This window comes from Anomalospiza imberbis, chromosome 26 (assembly GCF_031753505.1).
Source record: "Anomalospiza imberbis isolate Cuckoo-Finch-1a 21T00152 chromosome 26, ASM3175350v1, whole genome shotgun sequence".
Lineage (NCBI taxonomy): Eukaryota > Metazoa > Chordata > Aves > Passeriformes > Viduidae > Anomalospiza > Anomalospiza imberbis.
Window position 1 is genome coordinate 2,496,234 of NC_089706.1, and position 25,731 is coordinate 2,521,964.

The 25,731-nt window shown below is 47.5% G+C and overlaps 3 protein-coding genes across 5 annotated transcripts in view; 1 reads left to right on the forward strand and 2 right to left on the reverse strand.

The window, feature by feature from the left end:
* The window catches only part of LOC137462700 (acidic mammalian chitinase-like), a 134,109-nt gene that overhangs the window by 28,185 nt on the left and 80,193 nt on the right, over positions 1–25,731 (reverse strand). The gene's annotated exons all lie outside the window — the stretch shown is intronic.
* TOMM6 (translocase of outer mitochondrial membrane 6) overlaps positions 1–25,731 on the forward strand; it is a 120,526-nt gene that overhangs the window by 6,988 nt on the left and 87,807 nt on the right. The window lies entirely within an intron of this gene.
* Positions 7–24,223, reverse strand: USP49 (ubiquitin specific peptidase 49). 3 transcript variants are annotated; one of them, XM_068173654.1, is made up of 8 exons: positions 24,158–24,205; positions 20,396–20,525; positions 8,634–8,762; positions 6,187–7,567; positions 4,708–4,912; positions 2,803–2,911; positions 1,007–1,212; positions 7–235 (listed from the first exon to the last, which is right to left on the reverse strand). In XM_068173654.1, the coding sequence occupies exons 4-8, from the start codon at positions 7,537–7,539 to the stop codon at positions 69–71; spliced, it is 2,040 nt and encodes a 679-aa protein (XP_068029755.1). In that variant the 5' UTR covers positions 7,540–7,567; positions 8,634–8,762; positions 20,396–20,525; positions 24,158–24,205; the 3' UTR covers positions 7–68. The 3 variants fall into 3 exon arrangements, with proteins under 3 accessions (XP_068029755.1, XP_068029754.1, XP_068029756.1); XM_068173653.1 differs by lacking the exon at positions 20,396–20,525 and having other exon boundaries at positions 24,158–24,223; XM_068173655.1 differs by lacking the exon at positions 20,396–20,525 and having other exon boundaries at positions 59–235; positions 1,158–1,212; positions 24,158–24,223.

The window sequence follows — 25,731 nt, forward strand, 5'->3', positions numbered from 1 at the left end:
GAACCCCATAAGTTCCCAAAAGCAGCCGGGAGTGTTTCCCTCGTGGGAATGTCAGTCCTGTGTCCTTGTCACTGGTTTTGGGTGGCAAACACCTGAGTTTGGAGCTGTTTCTCTGGGATTCCTGCTTTGTCCTGCAGCGTTCTCTGAGTGTAGAAGAGGATGTAGGCCTGGGTCTTGCACACCTCCTCCACGCTACATACATTCAGTTTGGAGTCATTGCAGTGCACCCAAAAACCTGGGGAAAAAGGGAAAAAAAAGCTCTTAGCTGAGGCAGGATCCCTTTGGATTTTGGAACTGCTCACAGGAAACATCCTCAGGAGAAAAGGCACCTCTGTCTTTTCCTCTAAGCTGGAAAATTGATTTAATATAATTTTAAATATAATTTTTATATAATTTTAGCATAACTTTAAATATAATTTTAAATTAGATTTTTTAGTTTTATAATTTTTATATAATTTTATATAAATATAACTTTTAATATAATATTTAATATATAATTTTAATATAATTTTTGGGGTGCTTTGGAAATATCAAATCATCACTTAATCAGCCCAAAAGCTCAATCAAGCAGCCAAAACTTCCCAATTTGTGCAGCCAGGAGGGCAGAGCCCGCCCTGATCCAGCTGCTGGGATCTCCCAGCCCCCTGCGGATGTTGTTCATGAATAGTTCCTGTTTTTCCAGCCTCAAAACACTTTCTGTTCATCTCCTCAATCCCGAGGATCCTGAGCAAACACAGCTGCAGCAGCTCTGTGGAGCAGCTCTGGCAGAATGAAGAATCCACACCATTCCCAGGAAAACAAAACAAAACAAAAACCCCAAAAATAAACGACAAAAAAAAAAATTAAAAAATAGGAATACAATACGAGAAACAAACTACTGAAGTTCAAGGAGTAGACCCCAAGGAACTGGAATCCTGTGGAGGGATTCCAAGGGAGGGAAAAGCCAAGGAGTGCTGAGGAAGGGAAGAGGATTGGGATGGGATTTGCCCGGGGCCAGCTCACGCACCTCCCTCCGTGTTGTAGCAATAGGCTGTGTAGTGTCCTGAGCCAAACCCCTTCCCGTGATGCATCACCACAGCCGAGAGGTCATAGACACAGGTCTCTGTGGCAAGGGAGGGCAGAGAGTCCCTGCAGCAGTAAGGTTCCATGTTTAATACCTGCTCAAAGAGGACATGGACCCCGATCTTCTCGCGGTGATTGCGCTCAGACCACCTGCAAACACAAATCCCACGCTCAGGGCTGCTCAGCGTGAACAGATCTGGGGATTTCACCCCAAAATCCACTGCAGGAAACTCCCAAACACACAAATCCCACACTCAGTGTGCTCAGTGCCACCAAATCCGGGGATTTCACCCCAAAATCCCCTGCAGGAAACTCCTAAACACACAAATCCCACACTCAGGGAGCTCAGGATGAACAGATCCAGGGGTTTTGCCCCAAAATCCCCTGCAGGAAACTCCCAAACACACAAATCCCACACTCAGTGTGCTCAGTGCCACCAAATCCGGGGGTTTCGCCCCAAAATCCACTGCAGGAAACTCCCAAACACACAAATCCCACACCCAGGGCTGCCCAGCGTGAACTGATGCGGGGATTTCACCCCAAAATCCCCTGCAGGAAACTCCCAAACACACAAATCCCACACCCAGGGCTGCCCAGAGTGAACAGGTCCAGGGGTTTCACCCCAAAATCCCCTGCAGGAAACTCCCAAACACACAAATCCCACACCCAGGGCTGCCCAGAGTGAACAGGTCCAGGGGTTTCACCCCAAAATCCACTGCAGGAAACTCCCAAACACACAAATCCCACACCCAGGGCTGCCCAGAGTGAACAGATCTGGGGATTTCACCCCAAAATCCCCTGCAGGAAACTCCCAAACACACAAATCCCACACCCAGGGCTGCCCAGAGTGAACAGGTCCAGGGGTTTCACCCCAAAATCCCCTGCAGGAAACTCCCAAACACACAAATCCCACACCCAGGGCTGCCCAGCGTGAACAGATCTGGGGATTTCACCCCAAAATCCACTGCAGTAAACTCCCAAACACACAAATCCCACACTCAGGGAGCTCAGGATGAACAAATCCAAGGGTTTCACCCCATAATCCCCTGCAGGAAACTCCCAAATACACAAATCCCACACCCAGGGAGTTCAGCAGCAATAAATCCGGGGGTTTCACCCCATAAAAGTGATGGTTTTTATTTTAGATGGGGTCTCCTCCTACCACTGATGATTTTTATTTAAGGTGGGGGTCTCCTTTTACCACGATTTTTGGTTTTGGGGGGGTCCTCCCTTTACCATTAGTAATTTTTATTTTGGGTGGGGTCCCCCCTGCCATTGATATTTTTTATTTTAGGTGGGGTATTTTTGAGCCAGATTTCTCCTCTGACCACCTTTAAAACCCTCAGTGCTACCAATAAACCCTTGCCCACACCCACCCTAACAACTTCAGAGACTTTTCCTCACATTCTGAGCTTTTTCTGCTTTCTATTCAACAGGCAAACCGCCAACACTGGCACTGAATTCTCTCAACCTCCCATCTTTCTCTCAGCTTACTGACTTCTCCCTTCCAAGCTGCCTGCAAACTCGACTAAAACCCAAAGAAATTAAGGATTAAAATGCACAAAATATTAAATTGTGGCAGAAACCCCCCCTGCAAAGGGGCAACACGAGGGGGTTTCACAAATCTGATGGCTCAGAAGTTACACAGCTGCTTTTAGCAGGAACTGAGGGTATTTAAAGGCTCACTTTTGGTCCCTTTTGGTCACTTTTTCCCCCAAAAATCCAGGGCCCAGTGCTCACCTGAAGCGTTTAAGGTGCAGCCGGAGGACCTGAGGTAGTCTGTAGATCAGCAACTGCTTTTTAGCTTCACTCAGAACAAGAGGTTTGGGAGAAGATTTTCGCCGTTTGCCTGGCAAAAACAAAACCCAAAAAAACCCCAAGGCAAGGATTATCAGGATCCTGTTAATTCCCCAAAGAGAAAAACCAGCACAGGATGAATTTTTTGGTTTTTTTTTCCAGCACAGGGATAAACATTTCAGAATTTCTGTGGGGGTCTAAACTCTCCCTTCTCCTCATCACACAAACATTTGTCACCTCTGAGTGACAAATCAGTTTTTCCTCCTGGAAAAACACCAGGAATGTTGAGTCAAAGAGATCCTGGGCTGCAGGTAAATTCCAGCTCACAAATATTCAATATTTTATTCTCTCTGCTGCTTTGAGCTTCTCACAGAAGCATTTAAAAAATGTTTCCAGCAACAGCAAAGCTGGAAAAGAGGAAGGATTCCTCCCTCCTCTTCCCAGGAAAGGCTGGAGCAGAAGGGGACAGGTGGCTGTCAGAGATCCCAATTAGCACTGCACCTGTTAATTGGATTTGTGCAGCCCCAGCTCCTGCAGCAGCTCTGGCAGCAGTGCCCCCAGTGCTCCTGGCACTTGGGGCCTCTTCCACGACTCTTTCCAGCTGGAAAATGCTTCCTGAGCCTTTCAGAATTCCTTAAAAGTCATCCAGAATTCCTTAAAAGTCGTTTAGAATTCCTTAAATGCCACTTAAGAATTCCTCAGCCATTTAAATTCCTTAAAAGCCATTTGGAATTCCTCAAAAGCCATTCAGAATTCCTTAAAAATCATTCAGAATTCCTTAAAAGTCGTTTAGAATTCCTTAAATGCCACTTAAGAATTCCTCAGCCATTTAAATTCCTTAAAAGCCATTTGGAATTCCTTAAAAGACACTCAGAATTCAGTAAAAGCCATTTAAAATCCCTGAGCCATCTGGAATTCCTTAAAAATCATTAACTCCTTAAAAATAATTCAGAATTCCTTAAAAGTAGAATTCCTCAGCAATTCAAAATTCCTTAAAAGCCATTTATAATTCCTTAAAAGCCACTTAAAATCTCTTACTGATCCAGAATTCCTCAGCCATTCAGAATTCCTTAAAAGACATTTATAATTCCTTAAAAGACATTTATAATTTCTTAAAATCCATTCAGAATTCCTTAAAAGCCATTCAGAATTCCTTAAAATCCATTCAGAATTCCTCAGCCATTCAGAATTCCTTAAAAGACATTCAGAATTCCTTAAAATCCATTCAGAATTCCCTAAAAGTAGAATTCCTCAGCCATTAAGAATTCCTTAAAAGACATTTAGAATTCCTTAAAATCCATTCAGAATTCCCTAAAAGTAGAATTCCTCAGCCATTCAGAATTCCTTAAAAGACATTCAGAATTCCTTAAATTCCATTCAGAATTCCTTAAAATCCATTCAGAATTCCTCAGCCATTCAGAATTCCTTTAAAGCCATTCAGAATTCCTTAAAAGACATTTAGAATTCCTTAAATTCCATCCAGAATTCCTTAAAATCCATTTAGAATTCCTCAACCATTCAGAATTCCTTAAATTCCATTCAGAATTCCTTAAATTCCATTCAGAATTCCTCAGCCATTCAGAATTCCTTTAAAGCCATTCAGAATTCCTTAAAAGCCATTTCATCCCAAATTATTAAAATTCATTTCAATTCTTTTTCCTCTCAGAGAATCAAAGCAAACCGAGTTAGGACGAAGCTGAACTCTCCCAGTTTTTGGGGCAGGATTTATTCCAGCCTCTGTGGGATTCTTTCCCACCCCTTTGGGAAGATTCCCCACCCGTGCAGGTCCCAGTGCACACTGCGGAGTGTCCCTGGCAGGGGACAGTGCCAGGGGATGGTGGCACTCACTGTTGCACTGGTCACAGGCGTAGATCCTCCCCTCCAGGGCTTCTGTCTCGGTGAATTTGGCCAGCATCTCGGTGAGCAGGCACTCAGCCTGGGGCACGGGCAGGAGCCCCTTCTCCAGGGAATGGTACCGCTCTGGGAACTCCAGGGAAAGGTCCCAGAAGGGCTCCACGGTGTTGGATTTGTAGTTGCACGTCCTGCAGGTGACCTGGGACAGGGACACAGGGGCACACACGGCTGGGTTTGTGCTGGAATCTGAAATTCAGGGAATTCTCAGAACTTAGGGCCTTCCCCAACTGATTGGTGGCCAAAAGGGTCATCAAATCTGACTCCTGGCCCTGCACAGCACACCCCAAATTCTCCCTGTTTGCATCTACCCGTGTCTCACAGAAGAGTCACTGCTCCAACCCTGGGGGGCAAAAAACACAAGGGAAAGAGTTTTAGAGCTGCAAAGTGGATTTGAAATGTTCTTGTAGGGTTATGAGATATCCCCAGTTGGGAGGGGGCCAAAAGGGTCACCAAATCTGACTCCTGGCCCTGCACAGCACACCCCAAATTCTCCCTGTTTGCATCTACCCGTGTCTCACAGAAGAGTCACTGCTCCAACCTTGGGGGGCAAAAACCACAAGGAAAATGGTTTTAGTGCTGAAAAATGGATTTGAAATCTTTTTATAGGGTCATGGGATATCTCCAACTGGGAGGGAGGCAAAAGGGTCATCAAATCTGACTCCTGGCCCTGCACAGCACGCCCCAAATTCTCCCTGTTTGCGTCTACCCGTGTCTCACAGAAGAGTCACTGCTCCAACCTTGGGGGGCAAAAAATGTTTAGAATTAAACACAGGATTTGATTTGAGACCTTGGAAAAGGCTTCCAAACTTAGGTGCTAGAAGCAGGAATGTGGATTTATAGTTTAAAGCAAAGACAGGTTAAGGTAAGTAGAGGAAAGTTTAGAGTTTTAGAGTACAGCACTGTAGGTTTGTGTGTCTTAACATGATTGGCTCAGAAAGCTTACACTGAGCATGAGTCCAAAACACAGAATATTTAGAGATTGGGTCAAAAGCATAAATATCCTTGTTAGCAGTGTTTCAAAGGGGGGAAATGATGCCTCAGGTTTTAGCTTGTATCTATTTTTTTAATATTTATTTTTTTTTGTCCAACCTCATCATGTTCTTCCCAGGCACAGAAACAACACCAGAAAGGGGCAAAAAAAAAAAAAAAAAAAAAGCAAAGGCACCTTAAAAACACATTCAAACCCTAAAGCCAGGGGCTCAGGACTTCTGTGCTTGTGCAGGTCTCGTCCAGAAGTGGCACAACTGAAGTGGATTTGTGCTAAACGTGACAAGGATGGAAATGGTGGTGCCTGCACAGCAATTCAAGGGATTTTTCCCTCAGGAATTGGGAATTCCTAAGAGACTCCTAAACGGGATCCTCGATTTGCTCCTCGGTGTGACCAGCTCCGACTGTGGAAAAGCAATTCCATACCTGGCTGAGCAGCTGCCCGTGGAAAATGGTGTTGACCACCTTGAGGACCTGCTTGGTGAGCTTCCTCTGCGAGAAGGGGATGAGGATCCTGCGCTTGCTCCCCTCGGACTCCAGCTCCTGCTGGACCTTGTCCAGGAGCTCGCAGAGGAACTCCTGAGCGTCCTGCTGGTCGTAGCCGCGGAACGCCGGGATCAGGCTCCACACGGAGTGCAGCATGGCAAACGGGGACACCAGGGCCCACTTGCCAGACCACATCACCCTGAATAGGGTGTGCAGCTCGTGGCAGAGGGAGATGTGCTTCGAGCTGGGCTCCTTGGGCTGGATCAGCTCCAGACTCCGGCTGATGGAGGAGCCCCCGTTCAAGCCGGCCGGAGAGCTCTGCGTGCCCACCTTGTCAGGCTTCCCCGGCTCGTTAGCAGCAGCCCCGTTTGCCAGCCTGCCAGGCACCCTGGCCCTCCCGTTCACAGTTTTAGCTAAAAGTTCTTCCGTTTCACAGAGATCAAGAGTCAAGAAACATTCTCGGAACTTCTGGAGGTGGCTGAGCACCTGCAGGATGGAGTTCATGTAGCAAGTGTTGCCCAGGTTCCTCAGCCCCGTCACCCCGGGCGTCATCAGGGGCTGCCGCCGGATGGAGTAGAACTGCTTCAATCTGCTGCTCTGCACCTGCCGTGAGGTAGGGGAAGCTGTGGCCACCTCCCTGAATTTCCTTGGGATCAAGCTCTCCCCGTGCACGTGGGACAGCAGCCTGGCGCTCTTCCTCGGGGGGGTGCTGGCCAGCTCCTCCAGGAGCTGCCTCTTCATCTCCTGCCGCCGCTGCCGAGCCGCCTCCTTCTTCTTCTCCAGCTCCTCCATCTGCTTCTTCTCCTTCAGTTTCAGCTGTCCCCGGGAGCTCTTGTGGAACCAGGTACGCAGAGCCCTCGCCAGCAGGGCCTGCCGCCGGTGCCACAGCGCTGTGAGCATCTGGGACTGGCCCTGGGGGCTCCTCCTCCTCCAGGCGTCCTCGGCCAGCGCCATGGAGCGCAGCGTCCTCCCGCTCCTCTGCCCCTTGATGGCCGACAGGGAGCTCCTCAGCAGCTTCAGGTCGCCCTCGGGGTTGTCGTTCAGGACGTAATCCTGGCAGAGGTAACAGAAGACGTAGAGCTCGTGCACCTCCATGGCCAAGGGGTGCTGGGTCTCCTGGAAGTGCCTCAGGGCGTGCTCCTCGATGTAGCGCCCGCAGGCCACGTGGGAGCACTTGAGGCAGGCCCAGAGCGACTCGGTGGTGTGGCAGTCCACGCACTGCCACTTCTGGGGGTTCAGGATCGAGTGGTCCTGGGCGAGTCGTAGCCGCCCCACATGTTTGCATCTATCCATGTCTCACAGGAGGCGTCGCTGCTCCGACCTTGCGGGGCAAAGAACATAAGGAGAAGGGTTTTAGGGTTGGGACACAGATTTGAGATCTCGTTGTCATTGGAAGGGTTAGGATCATCAAATCTGATTCCTGGCCCTGCACAGCACACCCCAAATTCTCCCTGTTTGCATCTACCCGTGTCTCACAGGGAGTGTCACTGCTCCAACCTTGGGGGGCAAAAAACCACAAGGAAAATGGTTTTAGTGCTGTAAAATGGATTTGAAATCTTTTTATAGGGTCATGGGATATCTCCAACTGGGAGGGAGCCAAAAGGGTCATCAAATCTGACTCCTGGCCCTGCACAGCACACCCCAAATCCCCCACATTTGCATCTACCCATGTCTCACAGAAAGAGTCGCTGCTCCAACCTTGGGGGGCAAAGAACACAAGGAAAAGGGTTTTAAAGCTGTGCCATGGATTTGAGATCTCGTTGTAGGGTCATTGGAAGGGTTAGGATCATCAAATGTGACTCCTGGCCCTGCACAGCACACCCCAAATCCCCCACATTTGCATCTACCCATGTCTCACAGGAAGTGTCACTGCTCTGACCTTGGGGGGGTAAATAAACCACGAGGAAAAGGGTTTTAGTGCTGCAACATAGATTTGAAATCTTTTTGTAGGACTACGAGATATCTCCAGTTGGAAGGGGGCCAAAAGAGTCATCAGATTTGACTCCTAGCCCTGCACAGGACACCCCAAATTCCCCACATTTGCATCTTAATCTTCCAATTACAGCCTCAGGTAATGAAGCCATTGACCCCAAGTTTGGTCCCCCAACTCCCTTTTGCTCACATCTCTCAGGGCCTGAAGCAGTAAGGTGTCCTTGATTCCCAGGCCTGGAGAGGAATTGTTTTGTCAAAACGGGAAAGCAGCAGCTCACAGGGCGTATGGAGTTTGGAGTTACACAACAAAGAATTACAGGATTCTAAATGTAAAATCCTAAGTCTTGATAAAAAGCTGGTCTGATAGAAGATCCCCAGTGAGTTGTGGATCCCTTTTCCCAGTCCCTCCAAGGCTCTGGGGGCACACGGAGGGGTCAGACCCCCAGGCTACTCACGGAGTGCAGCTCACACATCCTCTCCTCCGCCACGCCGCGGCCAGGGCGCGCAGCAGCCCCATCATCCTCCCACGGATCCCGGAGAATTTAATTACTGGGAAGTCCTCACTGCCAGGCAGCTTCAAAGCCCTGGAGAGAGAGAGGGGAAAATATCCTGGTGATGCACAGAAACCAAGCCTGGAACGCTGGCAGGAGCATCATTAACCCCTCAGTGCAGAACTCGTTTATCCCAGAAATAATCCTCTGGAATTACCCCCAGGATCCCGAATTCTCAGATGTCCACACACAAAATTCCATCCCGTTTCATTCTCTGCTTTTTTTTTTCATTTGAGCAGGCTGTAAAAATCTGCTGATCACATGGAGCCTCTTCATGGTGAGGCTTTTGTAGTGGATGACCCAACATACGGCAGAGGGGAAAAAAATGGGAGTCAAAAAAAAAAAACCCAAAAAACAAACAGGAGGAAAAAACCTGCCCCTCCTGTGATCACTTGGATTTTTGGCTGCTTCGACTGCCTGGTGAGAGACAGGGGGAGGAGAAGGACAAAGATCAGAAAAAGAAAAGCTGTGCTCAGTTAAATTTCATTTCTAGCTGGTTTTTCAAACAATAAAAAGGAAGCAATGAGGAGTTGGCAGGTGTAAAGTGCAACAAAATAACCACAGAGGAGAGAAAAATGGGAAAAACGGGGGAAAAAACAGAGGTAGAAGAGAATGGAAAAACGGATCTGAGTTAAGTTGGTTACACGGGGGGCCTGGCACACAGAGTATGTGGTTAAAACATCATTTTATGAGGTGCAAAGTTGAACACTTGCCAAAGCTTTGAGGCAGGGATTGATCCCTCACCTGCATGGGTGGGCAGGGACCTGGCCAGGTGAAGGAAATGCATTTTTAGTGGCCCCAAATGACACAAATTTGCTTTAATTACCACCTTTATCAGTGCTGTTGCTGTGGAGGATGCAATCTCTCAGAGAAAAATCAAAGCTCTTCAGTTCTTTCTCCTGGACTCCATTGAAAGCTCAAGTGGCCACTTCAGCACCCAAAGAACCGCTGAGGTTTTTATTTAAACCAGCTCAGAAATTCCCACATTTCCCTTGGGCTGGGCTCATTCCCTCCCAAATCCCAAGATGTGGAAAGGATTTTGGAAATCCTCACCTAAACAAAGGATTGATTTGGTTATTCTTTTCCAAGTTGGAAAAATCCCTTCCTCACCTTTTCCCCCTCCCTGAGCTTTTTTCTCCTCTTTCCTCTTAATTTTCCTCCTCAGGTGTGGATATAAAAATCATGGAATTTTATTTAGAATCTTTAAGCCCAGTGAGAGCAAGTGGCAGAAATTCCAGCTTGCAGGAGTGCAGACACTGTGGTAACATTGACAGCCTTCATTTACATAAAAGAATACTAATTATGTTGTATCATCAACATCTGTGATTCTGCTCACTGCCATATGCGACAGTGTGGGGAATTTAACCCTTCAGCCTCCCCAGCACACCAGATTTCTACTCTGGAACAAAAAATAGGCCTGAAAGACAGAATTTTTTAGGGATTCGTCAAACAGCTGGTTGCTCACGGGCTCTGTGAAGTGTAATTTTCAAAAAAACATTGAATTTCTCCTCAATTCCCAAGGAGGAGGAGCTGCTGGGTTCTGCAGGGTCCTACAGCAGAGCCAGGGAATTACAAAAAAAAAAACAAAAAGCAAACAAACAAACAAAAAAAAACCCAAAAAAAACCCCAACAAAACCAGATTAAGGAATGCTGTGTGACAATGCAGGAGATAAATCAGCAGCCTTTTGTCAACTGCTTTGGCTTTTCCTCTGCTGGGCCAGGAGATTTCCAGCTTGGAAAAGGGAAGGGATCCCAACCACCTCAGTCAGCTGACAAAGCAGCTTTGTTATGTCGAATTTCAGGAATTCTCAGCACAAAAGCACCTTTGATGCTGCATGTGATATTCCCCTCTTCTCTTTAGGTATCCACAGATAATTCCCTTACAAATCCAAGCCATAACTCCACATCTGAAAGGAAGGAAGAAATGGTGTTTATTTAACCCCACACCACTTGAATGAGAGGTTTTTCCTCGAAAGTGAAGCTTCTCCACCCACCACGCTTCAGAGTTCTTCACATTCAACACTTGCTGACTCATATTTTTGACTCTTTCCATGAAAAAAACCAAAAAAAAAAAAAAAAAAAAAAAAAGGAAAGAAAAGGATTGGAATAAACCCTCACATGTTCCAAAGGCAGCTGGAGCAGCTGCAGGTCCAGCCCTGCACACAGCACAGAGTGAAATAAATCCCTGGAAAAGCTGGCACGGAACTAAGGAGAGAAGTTTTCCTCTCTTTTCCACACACACACAAACACTTTGTGACAATCTCCTCCCAGGAACAGAGAGCTGCAGCTCCCAGTGGGAATTCCAAGGCTGGGATTAAAGGGGGAACAGGATTTGTGAGTCAGGAGCTGTAAACACAGGCACGAGGTGAGGGAAAAACAAACCTCAAAACAAACCTGGCAGAGATCACAGGGCTGCAGCTGCCCCAGAAATCCCAAACTGGATGGGACAAGCCATGAGCAACACTGGGATTTCAGGATGGGGAATGAACACCTTGGATTTCAAAAGCTCTGGAAAGAAACACTCAGAGCTCTGCTCTTTGTAATTATCAGGTTTAACTCTTGGGTTTGCTTTTTTTTTTTTTTTTCCCCTCCATAAAAGCTGATTTTTAAGGAATCTCTATAAAATCTTCCTTTTCTCACCTACTTAGATCTTTTCCAGAGAAGGGATGGGGAAGGAAAAGAGGGTGAAGAGAAAAAGAGGGAGAAGGAAAAAAAAAGGGAAAAGGGAAAAAGAGGGAGAAGGGGGAAAAAGGAAGAAGGGAAAAAGAGGGAGAAGGGAAAAAAAGGGAAAAGGGAAAAAGAGGGAGAAGGAAAAAAAAGGGAAAAGGGAAAAAAAGGAAGAAGGGAAAAAAAGGAAGAAGGGAAAAAAAGGAAGAAGGAATTCCTTCCTTGCTCTGCATGGAGGTGGGGAAAAAAAGGGGGAGAAGGAATCACTTGGAGCACTGCAATCCATTAAAGATGAGTAAAACTGGAAAAAAATTACAGGGAATAAAAGCAAAACAGGGGTATTAGTTCAGCTAATAACATTTTAGAGCCTATTTGAAAATTTCTCACCTTGTAAATCACTTAAACTCTGGGGCAAACCCCACTTTCTTGCCTTGCATGGCTCAGAATCCTGGAAAAAAACTCCCAGTGAGCTCCTCTAACAGCTCCCAGGACCAAATGCAGCAGAAACAATTTGGCTGCTGCCCCTAAAAGAGAGTTACAAGAAACCACCCGAGCTCATTCTGCTCCTTTGTGCCATTGTTGCACGTTTGGAACCTGATTAAAGCCATCTGCAGGCATCTGGTGACAGCAGCTACTTTCCTTTTCTAAATAAATCTGCAAGAAGCCAATAAAAAAAAACAAAACAAAAAAACAACAGTCCAGGAGCTGGGTGCTCAACCCTGGAATGATGCTGCTTTTATTTGTCCAAAAGGTGATTCCAGAATAAATAAGAGAGCACAAAGTCCTGGCAATCATCTGCCAGGACAGGTGGGAAGCTCAGACTGAAGGATTTTTTTTCACTCATTCCTTCATCCCTCTCCTGGGAATGGCAGAAGTGAAGCACAGAACCCTTGGGAGTTGGTGTCACATTAAATAAAGCATATTTAGAGGTTTCTTTTCCCATTTTTTCAGCACTGTAGGAAAAAAAATCCTTGGATATTCTTGGTTTCCATCAGAACTACATCAGGAATAGACAGGATTTGGTCAAATCATAGTGACAGGACAAGGGGGATGGCATCAAAATGAAAGAGGGAAGGTTCAGGTTGGATATTGGGAAGAAATTCTTCCCTGGGAGGGTGGGCAGGGGCTGGGATGGAATTCCTAGAGAAGCTGTGGCTGCCCCTGGATCCCTGGAAGTGTCCAAGGCCAGGCTGGAGCAGCCTGGGATAGGGGAAGGTGTCCCTGCCCTGGGGAGCTTTAAGATCCCTTCCCCAAACCATTCTGGGATTCTGTGGAATAAGTTTAAAAATCCTGCATGCAAAACCCAAGCACTTGCCACCCTCCCACCCCAATAAACCATTTTTTATGTGGAACACTCCAATTCCTGCTGCAAACACTCCCCAAAATGGAAATCTGGGGATATCAGAGAGACCTCCAAGAATTCCATAAAAATTTAAAAAACCCTTTCTTCCCCCGATTGTTTTCACCTCTCTGTTTGTGAGGCACCAATTATTGAACCAGATGTGCAAATGCTAACTTGTAATCTGAGCTGCCCCAAAAAAAAAGGGGAATAAAATCCTGCTCCAACATCCCCCTTCCAGTTCTGGCAGGAGCTGTCCCAGGAGGCAAAATCCTTTATTTATGAAATTCCAGAATCACTGAGGTTGGAAAAACTTTGCTGTGCCTGATCCCTACCCATGCCTGGAGTGTCACATTCCTTGGACACCTCCAGGGGTGGGGACTCCAAACCTCCCTAGGCAGCCCCTTCCACGCAGAAATTCCTCCTGAATTCTTCTTTGCTTCCCAAAGACACCAGAAATGACATTTTTTTTTTCAAGGAAAAACCCCTCACAGAACTAATATGCTGTTAGAAAATAGGAATTGCTGCTGTGGCACCACCCCACCCCCTCATCCCCTGTCCTTAGAGACCCTCGTGCCACAGAATTACTCACTCAGAGCATGGGAAATACCCAGGGAAAGAGGCAGGAATCTCATTTTCCTGCCCTTTCTCAAAAAATCCAGCAGGGTTTCTTCCCTTTACTCCTCTCCTTCAAACCCTGCTGGGTTCAGACTTGCAAATTCCATCCCCAAGGAGCACCAGTGGCCAGATTTTCCAGAGAGATTTTTCCAATTCTTCTGGAGCTCTTTTCTTGAAAACTCTCAGCTTTCTATCCCAAAATTGCTGCTTTCCCTCTCTCCAGGCTGAGACAACAGGCAGCTGGGTACAGGAAAATTAACAAGGAGAAAAGAAGAAGACAAATCCTCCAACTGGATCTCAGCAAATCCTGAGAATTCCCAACTTTTCTGTGCCAGGAGGGAGGTCAGGATGCTACAGGAGCCTGGAGGAATTCCTGCTGGATTCAGCTGTTGGATACAGGAACTGGAGGACTCCACCCCCCACCCAGCTGTGCCAAACTCCAGCTCTGAGCTTGAGGAAAATGGGATTTTCCTGCCAGCTTCACCAGCAAGTTCAGGTTTATGGAGTCCTCCCAGTTAATTCCAACTCTGGAAGTGTTAAATTCTTCCTGGGAGCTCCCAAAATCCACTCAAGGCTCGAAGATGGAATTGTCAAGAATTAGTTTTTAAAGAAATACAGAAAAACTACAGCCAAACCCAAAAAAAGAGTGAAAAACCTCAAAGCACTTGGATAAGGAAAATCCAATTCCCTGCATTGGCAGCACTCCTGGTGGGAATAAAGAGGATTCCTGCAGGATTTGTTTGTCTGGATCCTGCCAGGAAGCTGAAGTTGGCAGATTTTGGTCCATCTCTGACTTTAGAGCACAGCAAATACAAAAATAAAGCATTTTCAGGTTCAACCGAACTGCTCCAGGTAAATGAAGTGCTCAGGGAACGGAGTCCCAGGCATGAAAAACATCTTTTCCTTAAAACTCTGGAATTCTGAGCACTTCAGAAAAACCTTTAAGGTCTTCAAGGCTGCTTTAAATACAGCTTGGGCTCTTGAGCAAACTGGAATGTGCTGTTACCTCACCTGTAGTGAAAAGGGAATTGAATATTCCCATTCCTAAAGGCTGGAATGGATAAAATAACCCAGCCCAGCCCTTTTTTGCTGTTTTTGGGGAACTGGTGGGAAAAATCACCTCCCTCTGCTTTTCCTGGTGAATTCCAAGGAGTCAGAGAAGGCACCAAACTCCTTTTGGGTTGGTTGGCAGGGGAAATTTATGACTCCACCAAAAGCCTTGGCCTCCTCCAAGAGCTGGAATTCCAGCTCCACACAAAGGGCTGCACATGTGTCTTCTATTCACATTCCTTCCTGAAGATCCCTGGGAATGGAGCAGGGTTTGGAAATAATCATGGCAAAGGCAAAGAGGAGGTGAAATCCTTCAGTCCACAAAGGGATGAGTCGTTGTGTGCTTGCACTGCCACGTGAGTTTAAAGTTTTTAAAATTTAAAGAATTTTAAAGAAGAAATTTGAATATTCCTATTGAGGCAAGCTCAGTTTCTCATTGGAGAGACGAATAAAAGTGACTAAAACCTCAAGTAGCTATATTTTTAATTTTCACCTCTTGACCTCAGCCTCAAAACTCCATTTCCAGGTGAAATATTGTCTCGACATTCCTTGGAGTCACTGAAAACAAACAAACAAGATCCACATCCTACAGATGCCTGAAAATGTGGGAATTTCTATTTAATGACCCAGGATGTTAAAAAGCATCGTTCAAATGCTGTTTATGCCAGAGTTCACAGCTTTCTAGAAGTTAATTTCTCTAAAACCCCTTCTCCCCTTTCTTTCCATCCAGGTTTTATTTTTGGGATGGCTTTTGGAAGGGTAAATAAGATGGGAAACAGGAGCTGAAGGATGATCTGGGCATTAAAACAATTCACAGCATTCCTGAACAACTCCAGTCCTCCTGGACCTGTCCAAAGGGAAGGAATTCCCAGCAATTCCCTGCTGCAATTCCCTGCCTCTTCCATCTGGAGAAGCCTGAAGCAATTACAGCAAAATCCCACAACTGGAATTATCAGCCTGGAGCAGGAAAAAGAATGAGAACAGGCTGAGAGCTGATTCTGACTGATAAAAAGTTTTAATTTCACTTTACAACCAGCTTGGCACAACCTGGGAATTCCCAAAGAATTCTTTGTCCACACAGGTGACGAGCAGAGGGTGATGCCCCAAATCCTGAAGTTTTCCACCCAAACTTCCCTCCTGGAACAGCTCAGTTAGAGCAGGCAGGAGAGGAGCTTTAAGGGAACAAAATCAGCAGCAGCGACTCCAAATCTGTTGGAAATTCACTTTTTTTTTTGTGCCCCCCATCCCCAAACTGTCAGGATTCACACCAAACCCAACATCTTTGCTTCCTTTCACACTTCCCACTGCCCAGGGAATAATGAACCAGGGGCAGGTGAAACCAAATCATCCCAAGGTGACAAAGCAGGAGCAGAGATCAGCAGCCTTCCCTCAGATTCCCACTTTTTTATCATTCCTTTAAATCACAGCCAGCTACACAAACTCCACATTTTCCAGCCTGCTGGAAGCATTTTTGCTTTTCCCCACACTCTTGAAGCATTCTTATCCCACTAAGCACATCCCATTTATCAGGAAAACAACACATCCAGAGTTGAGGTTCACAGCAACAGTTCACAGATTATGGATTTAAAATATCAAAAACCAGCCTTTTCACAGGGAAAATCCTACTCCAATCCCATCCAGCTTCCCAATAACAACAAAATCCAGCATCACTTTGGGCTTGATCACCTTAAAGGTCTTTTCCAGGTCCAACCACTCCATGACTGCAAAGGCAGAGCTGGTTAAAACCGGACCTGGAGCACCTTCAGCATTCCCAAATTCCGTCTCAAAATGTGCAGGGAATTTCGGTGAGACGAGCCCCAAAGCCCTGCATGGCACAGGGAGGAGGGAATTTGGCAGCTGCAGCACCTCGGGCTGCCCTGGCTGCTGCAGGGATCCGGGAGCAGCGGAATCCCAGCCTCTGGCAGGATCCCTTTGTGACAGACACAAAGAGCACGCAGCGAGCACCTGCTGACTTCTGGGGACTCCTCTGCTGTTCTTTTCGGAACAAAACTCAGCTCCAGGCTGGTGAAATCCCTGGCGGATTAGGAAGGAGCCCATCCTGGGGGCAGATCTGGTCACAGCCAGGTGGCAGAGCCATCTCCGAGGCCACGCAGCAGCAGCAGGCAGAAGAACAGAGCATTAAAGAGGAGAGCACAATTCCACAGCCTGGGCTCCCAGCAGGGAAAGAGCCTCCGGTGCCTTCAGGATCCCGAGACAAAAATAACACCGGGTTTTCACAGCCCTCTCCATCATTTGCTTTGCCAATCAATTATTTGGGGTTTTTAACCCCAAACGAGTGAGGCAGAACAGCAGAATTTTTTTTTTCTGTGGGTTTTGTAACAGCAGCAGATTTTCTCTGGGTTTTACAACAGCAGAAAATTTTCTGTGGGTTTTATAAATGGGTAAAAATGAGTAAATCACAGGCATTTATCTGATTTATCCAAGCACAGAGAGGGTTTTGCTGTTTGATTTGTCTGCCCGGCAAACCCCAAGGTGCCCAGTGGGATTTCTGTACAGGATCCATAAGAATTCCCACATTCCCACATGGAGAGTGCTGCTGTGTGCCCAGCTCTGGAAACAGAAAATCTCTGAGCCCTCCACTTGGACCCTGGGGCTCCACCAAGGGCTTCTGTGTTTTCTTGCCAACAAAGAATTAAAGGATTTACACATCCTCTTCCCCTGCTCAGCTGCTGGGCCTGGTTTGTGCTGGGAAAAGCCAATCCGTGCAGCAATCCCTGCTCTTCCTCAGCGTCCAGACAGAGATCTGAAGTAAATAAAACTAGGTTTGTTACAAATAAAATAAAGCTAAAATTTGTCTTTTCAGCCCCAGCCTCAGCTGAGGTTCGTGCCTCTGGTTTTTTTGGTACAAAAGGAAGAATTTCACTCGTACAAATGTACCTTCCCCTGATGGAATCATTCCTGATTTGCATATTAGGAATCCTGCTCTGGATGAAATCCTTTTTTATTTCTGAATTGGAGGATGTGAGCGGTGCCTTTGTCCTGCCCACAAGCCGAGGTCGGAAGCAGGACCCTGATTTGTGAACTCTCAGGTTGTTAATCTTCCTTAAGAACTGCAGCTCAAGCCAGGCCCCGTTCTGCAGCATCTGTTATTTTAATAAATTATCCTCCTAAAAGGTCAAAGTTCATCCCTTCAATTTGTCCTGGGATGAAACAACAACAGGACAAGGAGAGTAAAGACGGAGAGGTGAATTTGGGTTTGATGCCACAAAAAGCTGTTCCTAAACCCTTCCAATTTTAGGATACACGGGATATTTCCTTCCTTATTCTGACCCATTTCCACATTACCCAAACCAGCAGAGGAAGTGCAGGAAAAGAGCAGAACAAATTCCAAAGGAGATTGTTTTCCCCCCCCACTCTTTGAAAGCCACTTGCTGTTTCCACTCTCCATCATGAATATTTTATTTCCTCCAAATAAAATATTGGAGGAAATAAAGTATTTCATCCTCTGGTGAGCAGGATCTTCATCCCTGCTCTGCTTCAGGTGAATTAACTATTCTTAGTTAAATAGATTTGCTTCTAGTCTTAGTCTGATGACAGATTAACTCCTGACTGGTCGGATTAGGGATTTACCTCTGGAACTAAATCACTTTTGAATCTGAGTTATAGCTATTAGTTCTTTCTAGCTCAGCTGAACAGCTTTTAGTGCCTCCTTTGTGTTTTTGAAAGAATGATTAAACATCATTAAATCCAAGCTCAGGGCTCTTTCTCACAACTCCAGGGAATAAACAGCTGATTTCAGGGGTTTTTTTTTTAAGAATAACATAGTTTTACATGGATTTTTTTTCAGCATAATTAATGCCATTCTAATAATGGCATTTTTTTTCAGCATAATTAATGTCATTTTCTTCTAAATCTAGAATGCTTGTCCTTAAAATTAAAACATGGTTTTTGTTCCTGTGTGGTTTTAAAGGACATAACCCCCACTTTGTTCTCCTCACAGATCAACCTCCTCTTCCCACATGATATTGCCAATATTTTTCTCCAGCTGCAGAAGACACAAGAAATTCACAGAATCACAGAATATCCCGAGCTGGAAAGGACCCACAAAAATCATGGAAGTCCAAATCCTGATTTCTGTACAGCAACCAGCAGACATTTAAACACAGTTGGAATGAAACTCCTAAATGAAACATGAAATATTCCAAATATGACACCAGCAATGTCCCTGCCACCAGAAGAAGCAGCCACTAACTGGAATGTCAAGAATAAAAATAACCCCACCTGTAGCTGCCATGGGTGGGGACTGGATGCTGAAATCCAGGATTGAGACCCCCTCATCCCAAATCAAGGAGTTTTTAAATAACAAAGCCCAGACTTCATTTAATTTGTCTTAAAGCAGCCCTTTGATCCAGACACGACATCTGAATTGTTTAAATTGTCACTTGAAAAGCCCTTAAACATCCAAAATCACACTGTGCTGTTCAGTTCTACCAACACACACAAATAAATATCCATATATATTAAAATATATCCCTGGGTTTGTGTCACTCAATCCTTACACCCCTCCCTGCACCCAGAACCTGATAAATCCCCACAGTGACTACAAATGCAAACAAAATTAATCAATAAAACCCATGAACTCCTCATTCCATGAGTTACATCTGAGAAGGGGGGGGAGGTTTCCATGCCCAATTTTATTTGCTGAAGTTCAATGCATGAAGAAATGATTTGGTTCTGGTGGACTCCAATGCAGAATTTATCAATAAAAATATAATAATAAGAGGTAGGAGTCAGCCAAAACAACATTTTCTTCATACACACAGCACTTGTTATTTAACCTGCAGCACAAGGTGCAGGCTTTAAAGTCCCCCCCAAGCCAAACCATTCTGGGATTCTGCAATTTAATTAAAAAAAAAAAAAAAATCACAAAATACAAAATGTTCCTAGTTTTGTCAGAATTACTGGAATAGAGGCAGGCTCACAGACACCCACCCCTGTCAGGAAAAAAAAAAAAAAATTGGAAATAAAGCCCCAAGGCAGCACCCAGTGCTCCCCTCAGGACACTTTCAGGATTTCCAGCTGAAATCCACTTATTTCCTCACCCTGCCCTGCCCCTTCCTCGCCGCTTTTATTTCAACCCCAAACCCTCCAATTGTCTTGGGAGGCTTTTCAAAGCCTGGCAGAGAGGAGCAGAACGCAATTAGAGGACAGTATTTCTTCATCAAATCTAAAAATCTAAAGCCTCCCACTGCAAGCGAGTGGGAAAATGCGGTCCCAAGGCAGTGCTGCTCCTGGAGGGGATGGATTTGATTTTTCCAGGGAATAAGGGATGGGATCAGCTCAGCTGATCCCCTATAGCACGGCTCAATGCAGGGCCACAGCTGTGACACACAACTCTTGGCTTGATCTTCCATGGTTTGCCCTGAAAAGGGCAGAAATGCACCAAAGCTTTGCTGCAGTAAATTGGTGTTTTGAAAAAAAAAAACCAAAAACCATCCCTGGCTGCACTCTGAGAGAGGGGGGAAACAGGTCTGGGTTTTTTTTTCTTTTTCAGTGCACACGGTTAGAGGTGGAATGTGAAAGTTTTTGTGGTCTACACCCCTCCCCAAAGGATTATTTCCTTTAAAATCCAAGTTATTTAGCGATTCCAGCCTTGTGGGGGGATTCCCGTGCTTGAGGATGTGCTTTTTTTCCTTCGGCATTTCAGTCAGCAAACTCCCTAAAACTGCTGCAAAAACACCTCCTCAGTCAGGATCTTTCTTTAAATAATCCATTTGTCACGACTGACACGTTACACCAGACACATTTCAGAGGAACTTGGAGCTGTCACATCCCTGGATTGCAGCTCTCTGTCTCCATTTGGAAAAGCAGCTGAAAGCTGAATTACAGAGCCCAGCAGAGACACCAGAGAAGTGCGAGCGCCGTGGGGAGGAAAGAGAAAAGCTCCTGCTTTTCAGGTATTTTTTACTTCCTCAGCAAAGCCAGACTTCTCGGTGAATTACAGCATAATTAGCTAATTAAAGGAACTCACCTAGCCAGTGTTCTTACAAAAAATCTCAAGGTAGGTCCCCAACAATTTGCTGTTTTCTGAGGGATTTCAGCTGATTTGTCACCAACTGGAGGTGCAACAGCTCACGCGCTCCTCATTATCATCTTGCAAGCTAAAAGCTCATTAACAACAATTAGGAAAAATATATAAACTTGGCAGTTTTGTGTTCTTTTCTGCCTACTACAGACACTCCTTAACGCTGCTGCAAAAAGGGATTTTTTTTTTCCCTTTCACAGCCAGCAGAACAGTGGGTTTTAATCTGAATTTTCCTCAGTGCACCAGGATATCAATTACAGCAAATAGACAAATAATCAGCTTTAGTTCACCTAAAATCCCATGCCAAAGACACTGGCAAAAGGCAGAACCTCACCTCCAGTTTTACTTCCTCTCCTTTTGAATCTGTTTTGTTTTCATGGGGTGTTCTGGCTGCTCTGTGCTGGAATTCCCTGGCTCCTGAGCCACAAAAGCCTCACCTGATCCATCTTCGAGCTAAAATCTCTTCAAACCCCAAAGTGAAGAGCATTTGTGGGCACACAGGGAAACATCAACCAACAACCGAGATATTCTCAGCTCTGAATGGGATTTTTAAATCATTTCTGTTCAACAATTTGGATTTGCTCAGCTTCCTTAGGAGCAAAGACTCATTAAGGGTTTCACACTAATGAGGGACCTCTTTCTTTCACTGGAATTCAAGGGGGGCTTTTTTTCTGGACAAGAGTCTGGGGTGAAGGGGTTTGGGAAGGGTGAAGGGGTTTATGAATATCAGGTTGCTGAGATAAAAACATCTCCCAAGGTTTCATTCCCCAAAGGGGAAAAAATAAAAACCTCCAGCAACAAACCCAACCCCTAATGAAATATTCAAGCTGAAAACCACAAATGTTGTTGAACAAAGTGAGAAAAGTTCTCATTCTCACTGGAGAGGATTCCTGGAGAAAATAAAGGGTTGGAGGGGAGACCTTTGAAACAACCCCATCTTCCTATTCCTCCTGACTTCAACCGCAGCTCCCAGTTACAGGCAAAGTTGTCAGACAACTTATTTATTATTTCTCTGTTTATTTATAACCATTTTAAACCAAACCCCTCAGTTTTGTTTTGCCTCAGAGCTAGGGTCAACTTCAGAAAACCTTTCACGCTTCCCCAAAGCTAAAAACACTCAGGAAGGAATCCACACTTACACACCAGCAGCTGAATTTTGTAGTATTTTTTAGAATTTTGTATTATTTTGACGTATTTCCATTTGTTAACTGTTCTAAATCAATCCATTAACATCTTCTGAGGGCTGAGAAAACACTAAATTTCACTTTACGAGTCCCAGCAGAAGCCCTGTGACATTTCAGTATAAAAACAGTTGAGGAAGGGGGCAAAAAAAGGCCAAGAAAAACAGGATCTAAAAGACATTTTCAGTCCTTCATACTGAATAAACCACTTTTGGTGCTGAGCAAGTGCTTCTTGTCACGTGTTCGGAGGTGCTGAGACAACACAGAGCTGCTTAAAAATAATAATTAACAAGTGAGTGTGTTTTAGCGCTGAGGAAAACAACCTGCAGCGTGTGATGTGGGCAGAGCTGCAGCAGCCACAAGAAATCCTCTGAAATTAAAAAAAAAAAAAGACACCCAGAACCTGAATGTGCTTTTTTCTGTCCCCACTGAGCAATTGTCAGCACTCCCTTTCCAACCCAAACCAACCCCAGCAGACGAGGCTGGTCCCAAATTTCTCCATCCTCACAAGCCTTGGACCACATGGAGCGGGAATTGCAGCAAGAGATTCCTTCCTAACAATCCTTGGCCACACAACAGCCAAAAAAAATCCCCAGTTTGGGCTTTTTTGGCTCTTTTCTAGCCCCTAACCCGTTGCATGTGTGACTATTGTCCAAGCCTTGCTCCTGAACAAGCAGAATTCTCTTGTAACCCACCCAGCTTGCACAAAACCCGGAATTATTCCACGCTGGAAAAAAAAAATCTGCCAACTTCAAAACACCCTTTTCCACTTGGAGTCAGCTCGTATTCATTGGGAGAATGATCAGGGGAGGAATAAATGCACATTTATGGTTTGCTGAAAGCTCAGAGACATCAAATGCTGCTCACACTTGGCACATGACTCCCAAATATCTGCACCCAGCCCGTTCTCAAGGCAATTAAAAACACCAAATAAAACCCCAAACGCTTTTGTTGCCGTCTCCTTTTTGGGTTTTTAAATGCCACCCAACCTCTCTGACCCTGCCTAAACCACAGGAGCCTCCCCAGGGCAGCTGCCCAAGGCAGAGCAGCCAAATTTTGGTGAAAATTCCACACGGGGCAGCTCCCAACATTTTACAGCAGGACTCATTTAATCCAAGTTTAATCCACACTGCTCGCATCCACGGGGAGTTTTTAATTCACAATTCCACTAGTTTATCCCCTCTCATCCTCCAGCTCTTTCTCCCATCCTCATTCCCACATCCCAACCGCGTTTCCTCAGCTGCAGCTCAGCTCTCAGCCCCTTCCACAACACCTTATTTTCTGCTTCCAGCCCCACAAATCACCCCTTTTAACCCGCTGGTTTCTGCCTTCCTTCCTCACAAGAACGCCTGAAAAATTCCCGCTGGAATCCATCAGTTTTCCCTGGACTCGCCACCTCCTTCCCTGGGCTCCAGGAGCATCTTCCCCGAGCGTTTTTTCCCCGAGGCAGTGGAGCGTGAAAGGACCAAATTTTGCATCGTTTCACACCAGACGAGCCCAGCCACTCCAGGCGTCTCTCCCCGACTGAAAAGTACAGCGAAGAACTCCGCCAAGTAAAGACAACTTCCCACTCTCCCAGCTTCGGTATTTCGGGATAACGGGACGCTTTCCCCACGCCGTTCGACCTGCAGCTGTTTTGACACAAGGACCAGGCTCGTTCCCTACGTGTAAAGCGATTAAAGGGCGATTTTCCCTAAAATTAGCAGCTTTTCCAGCGCTGCATTCCCGTTTTTAAGGGCTCGGTTATCCCAGATCCGTGATTCCCGTGGCTCCGGGAGCCCTCGTGGCAAGGGGGGGACCCCCTTGGAGGATAAAAATGGGGATTTTGGAGCAGTTTTGCTGCCTGGAGCCCTCCCCCGGATCAAGTTCAGCTTTTCCCCCTCTTGGGGACACAAACGCAGGGATTTTTAGGCTTGTTTTTTTTCCTAAATAAACACAAACCCGCACCGGATTTCCCCGTTTTCGTGCCTTCTCCCCGTTCCAGCTCAGCACGGGGGTTTAAAGGGAGTTTTTAAAGGTTTTTGTTTGGTTTTTTTCCCCCCCTCCTCCCAGCAAAGCCACGACCCCCAGCTCCCCCTCACGATCCCGGGCAAGGGGGGAGAGGGTCCCGGGAAGGAGGAGCTGGAAAGGGGATTTTAGGAAGGGCAGGATAAAGGCGAGTCGGGGGAGCGGATCCCGAGGATTGAGGGAGGGGGAAAACGTGGAGAGGGGAGGATGTTCCCTCAACAAAGGCAAAGTTGCGGAGCCGCCGAGCCCGGCGCGGGGGTCCCGCCCGCACACAAAGGCGGCGACCCCCGCCATGCATGAGGGGGGAGGGCAACGGGGTCCGCCTCAGCCCCACAGCCGCACCACGGAGGAGGAAAGGCGGGGGAGGGTGTCCCTTTCGGGGGGGGGGGAAGCAGCAAAGACCCCTCCTCTCCTCCTCAGCGCCCGTGTCCCCCCAGGCCTGTGTCCCTCCCTGGCCTCGGGAGGGGTCGCGTCCCGTGTGTGTGTCCCACCCCCCCCCACCCCCGTCCCCTTTATTTACCGCCATCACCAGCACGCGCGAGCTGTCACCCAGCGCCAGACGCCCCGGCCGGCCACGCCCCCTCCCCGCCCATTGGCCGCCGCGCCCCGCCCCGCCCTTCCATTGGCTGGAGCGCGCGTCACTCAACGCCAACACCCGCCTCCCTCTCCGCCGCTTACGCCGATTGCGTAGCGCGGCACACAGGCCACGACCGCGGGTGTTTAAGCTGCTGGCGTAGCGTGCGCACGCCGCTGGCGTAGCGTACGCCGCGGCGGGCAGAGCGGTGTCGGGGCGTACGCAGTCTGCGCAGCCGGCAGGGGGCGCTGTTCAATGGGCGCCGGGGGGGGCGGGCCGGCGCGGGTTCGAGTCCCGCCCCCGCCCGTGACGTACCGGGCTTTGTGAATCGCGGGGCCGAAGTTCGGTCGAGGCACGGGAGGGTAAATAAGGGTGTTATAAGGAGACAAAGAGGCTCTTAAAGGGCCGGCGCGGGGGCCCCCGAGGGGGTGGTGTGGGGCGGGAGGTACCCCACGGGGGCCCTGAGGTGATGGGGGTGCTGAGGTGATGGAGGGGGCGCGCCCCACAGGGGTCCCTGAGGTGATGGGTGGGCTGTGAGGGCTTTGAGGTGATGGATGCCTTGAGATGGAGATCGTGAGGCGATGAGGGGGCACCCCGGGGGAGGACAAGGGAGTTCTGAGGTGATGAAGACCCTGAGGGGATTGGGGGGACACCTTAAAGGGTCCCTGAGGCGATGGGGGGGGCAAGGAGGAGGTTCTGAGGTGATGAAGACCCTGAGGGGGAGCCCCAAAGGGTCCCTCGGGTGACGGGGAGACCATGGAGGGGGGTGTGGGGACTCTGAGGTGATGGAGACCCTCAGGTGACCGGGGGGACACCCCAAAGGGTCTGAGAGGTGGTGGGGGGACACCCCAAAGGGTCTGAGAGGTGGTGAGGGGACACCCCGAAGGGTCTGAGAGGTGATGGGGGAATAACCCTGAAGGGTCTGAGAGGTGATGGGGGAACACCCTGAAGGGTCCCTGAGGTGATGGGGGGTCATCATGGAGGAGGCTATGGGGGCTCTGAGGTCATGAAGACCCTCAGGTGATGGGGGGACACCCCAAAGGGTCTCTGAGGTGGTTAGGGGACACCTCAAAGGTCCCTGAGGTGATGGGGGATCATCATGGAGGAGGCTATGGGGGCTCTGAGGTGATGAAGACCCTCAGGTGGTGAGGGGACACCCCAAAGGGTCCCTCAGGTGATGGGGGGACACCCCAAAGGGTCCCTCAGGTGGTGAGGGGACACCCCAAAGGGTCCCTCAGGTGGTGAGGGGACACCCCAAAGGGTCCCTCCGGTGGTTAGGGGACACCCCAAAGGGTCTCTGAGGTGATGGGGGGACACCCCAAAGGGTCCCTCAGGTGATGGGGGGGATACCCCGAAGGGTCCCTCAGGTGGTGATGGGACACCCCAAAGGGTCTCTGAGGTGGTTAGGGGACACCTCAAAGGTCCCTGAGGTGATGGGGGATCATGGAGGAGGCTATGGGGGCTCTGAGGTGATGAAGACCCTCAGGTGATGGGGGGACACCCCAAAGGGTCCCTCAGGT

Excerpts from the sequence above, each read along its gene's own strand:
- USP49 (XM_068173653.1), bottom strand. The coding sequence starts at position 7,539 with ATGGATAGATGCAAACATGTGGGGCGGCTACGACTCGCCCAGGACCAC. Across the intron at positions 4,913-6,186 it reads ACGGGCAGCTGCTCAGCCAG|GTCACCTGCAGGACGTGCAA; the intron begins GTATGGAATTGC and ends TCCCTGTCCCAG. Across the intron at positions 236-1,006 it reads TTGCTACAACACGGAGGGAG|GTTTTTGGGTGCACTGCAAT; the intron begins GTGCGTGAGCTG and ends CTTTTTCCCCAG.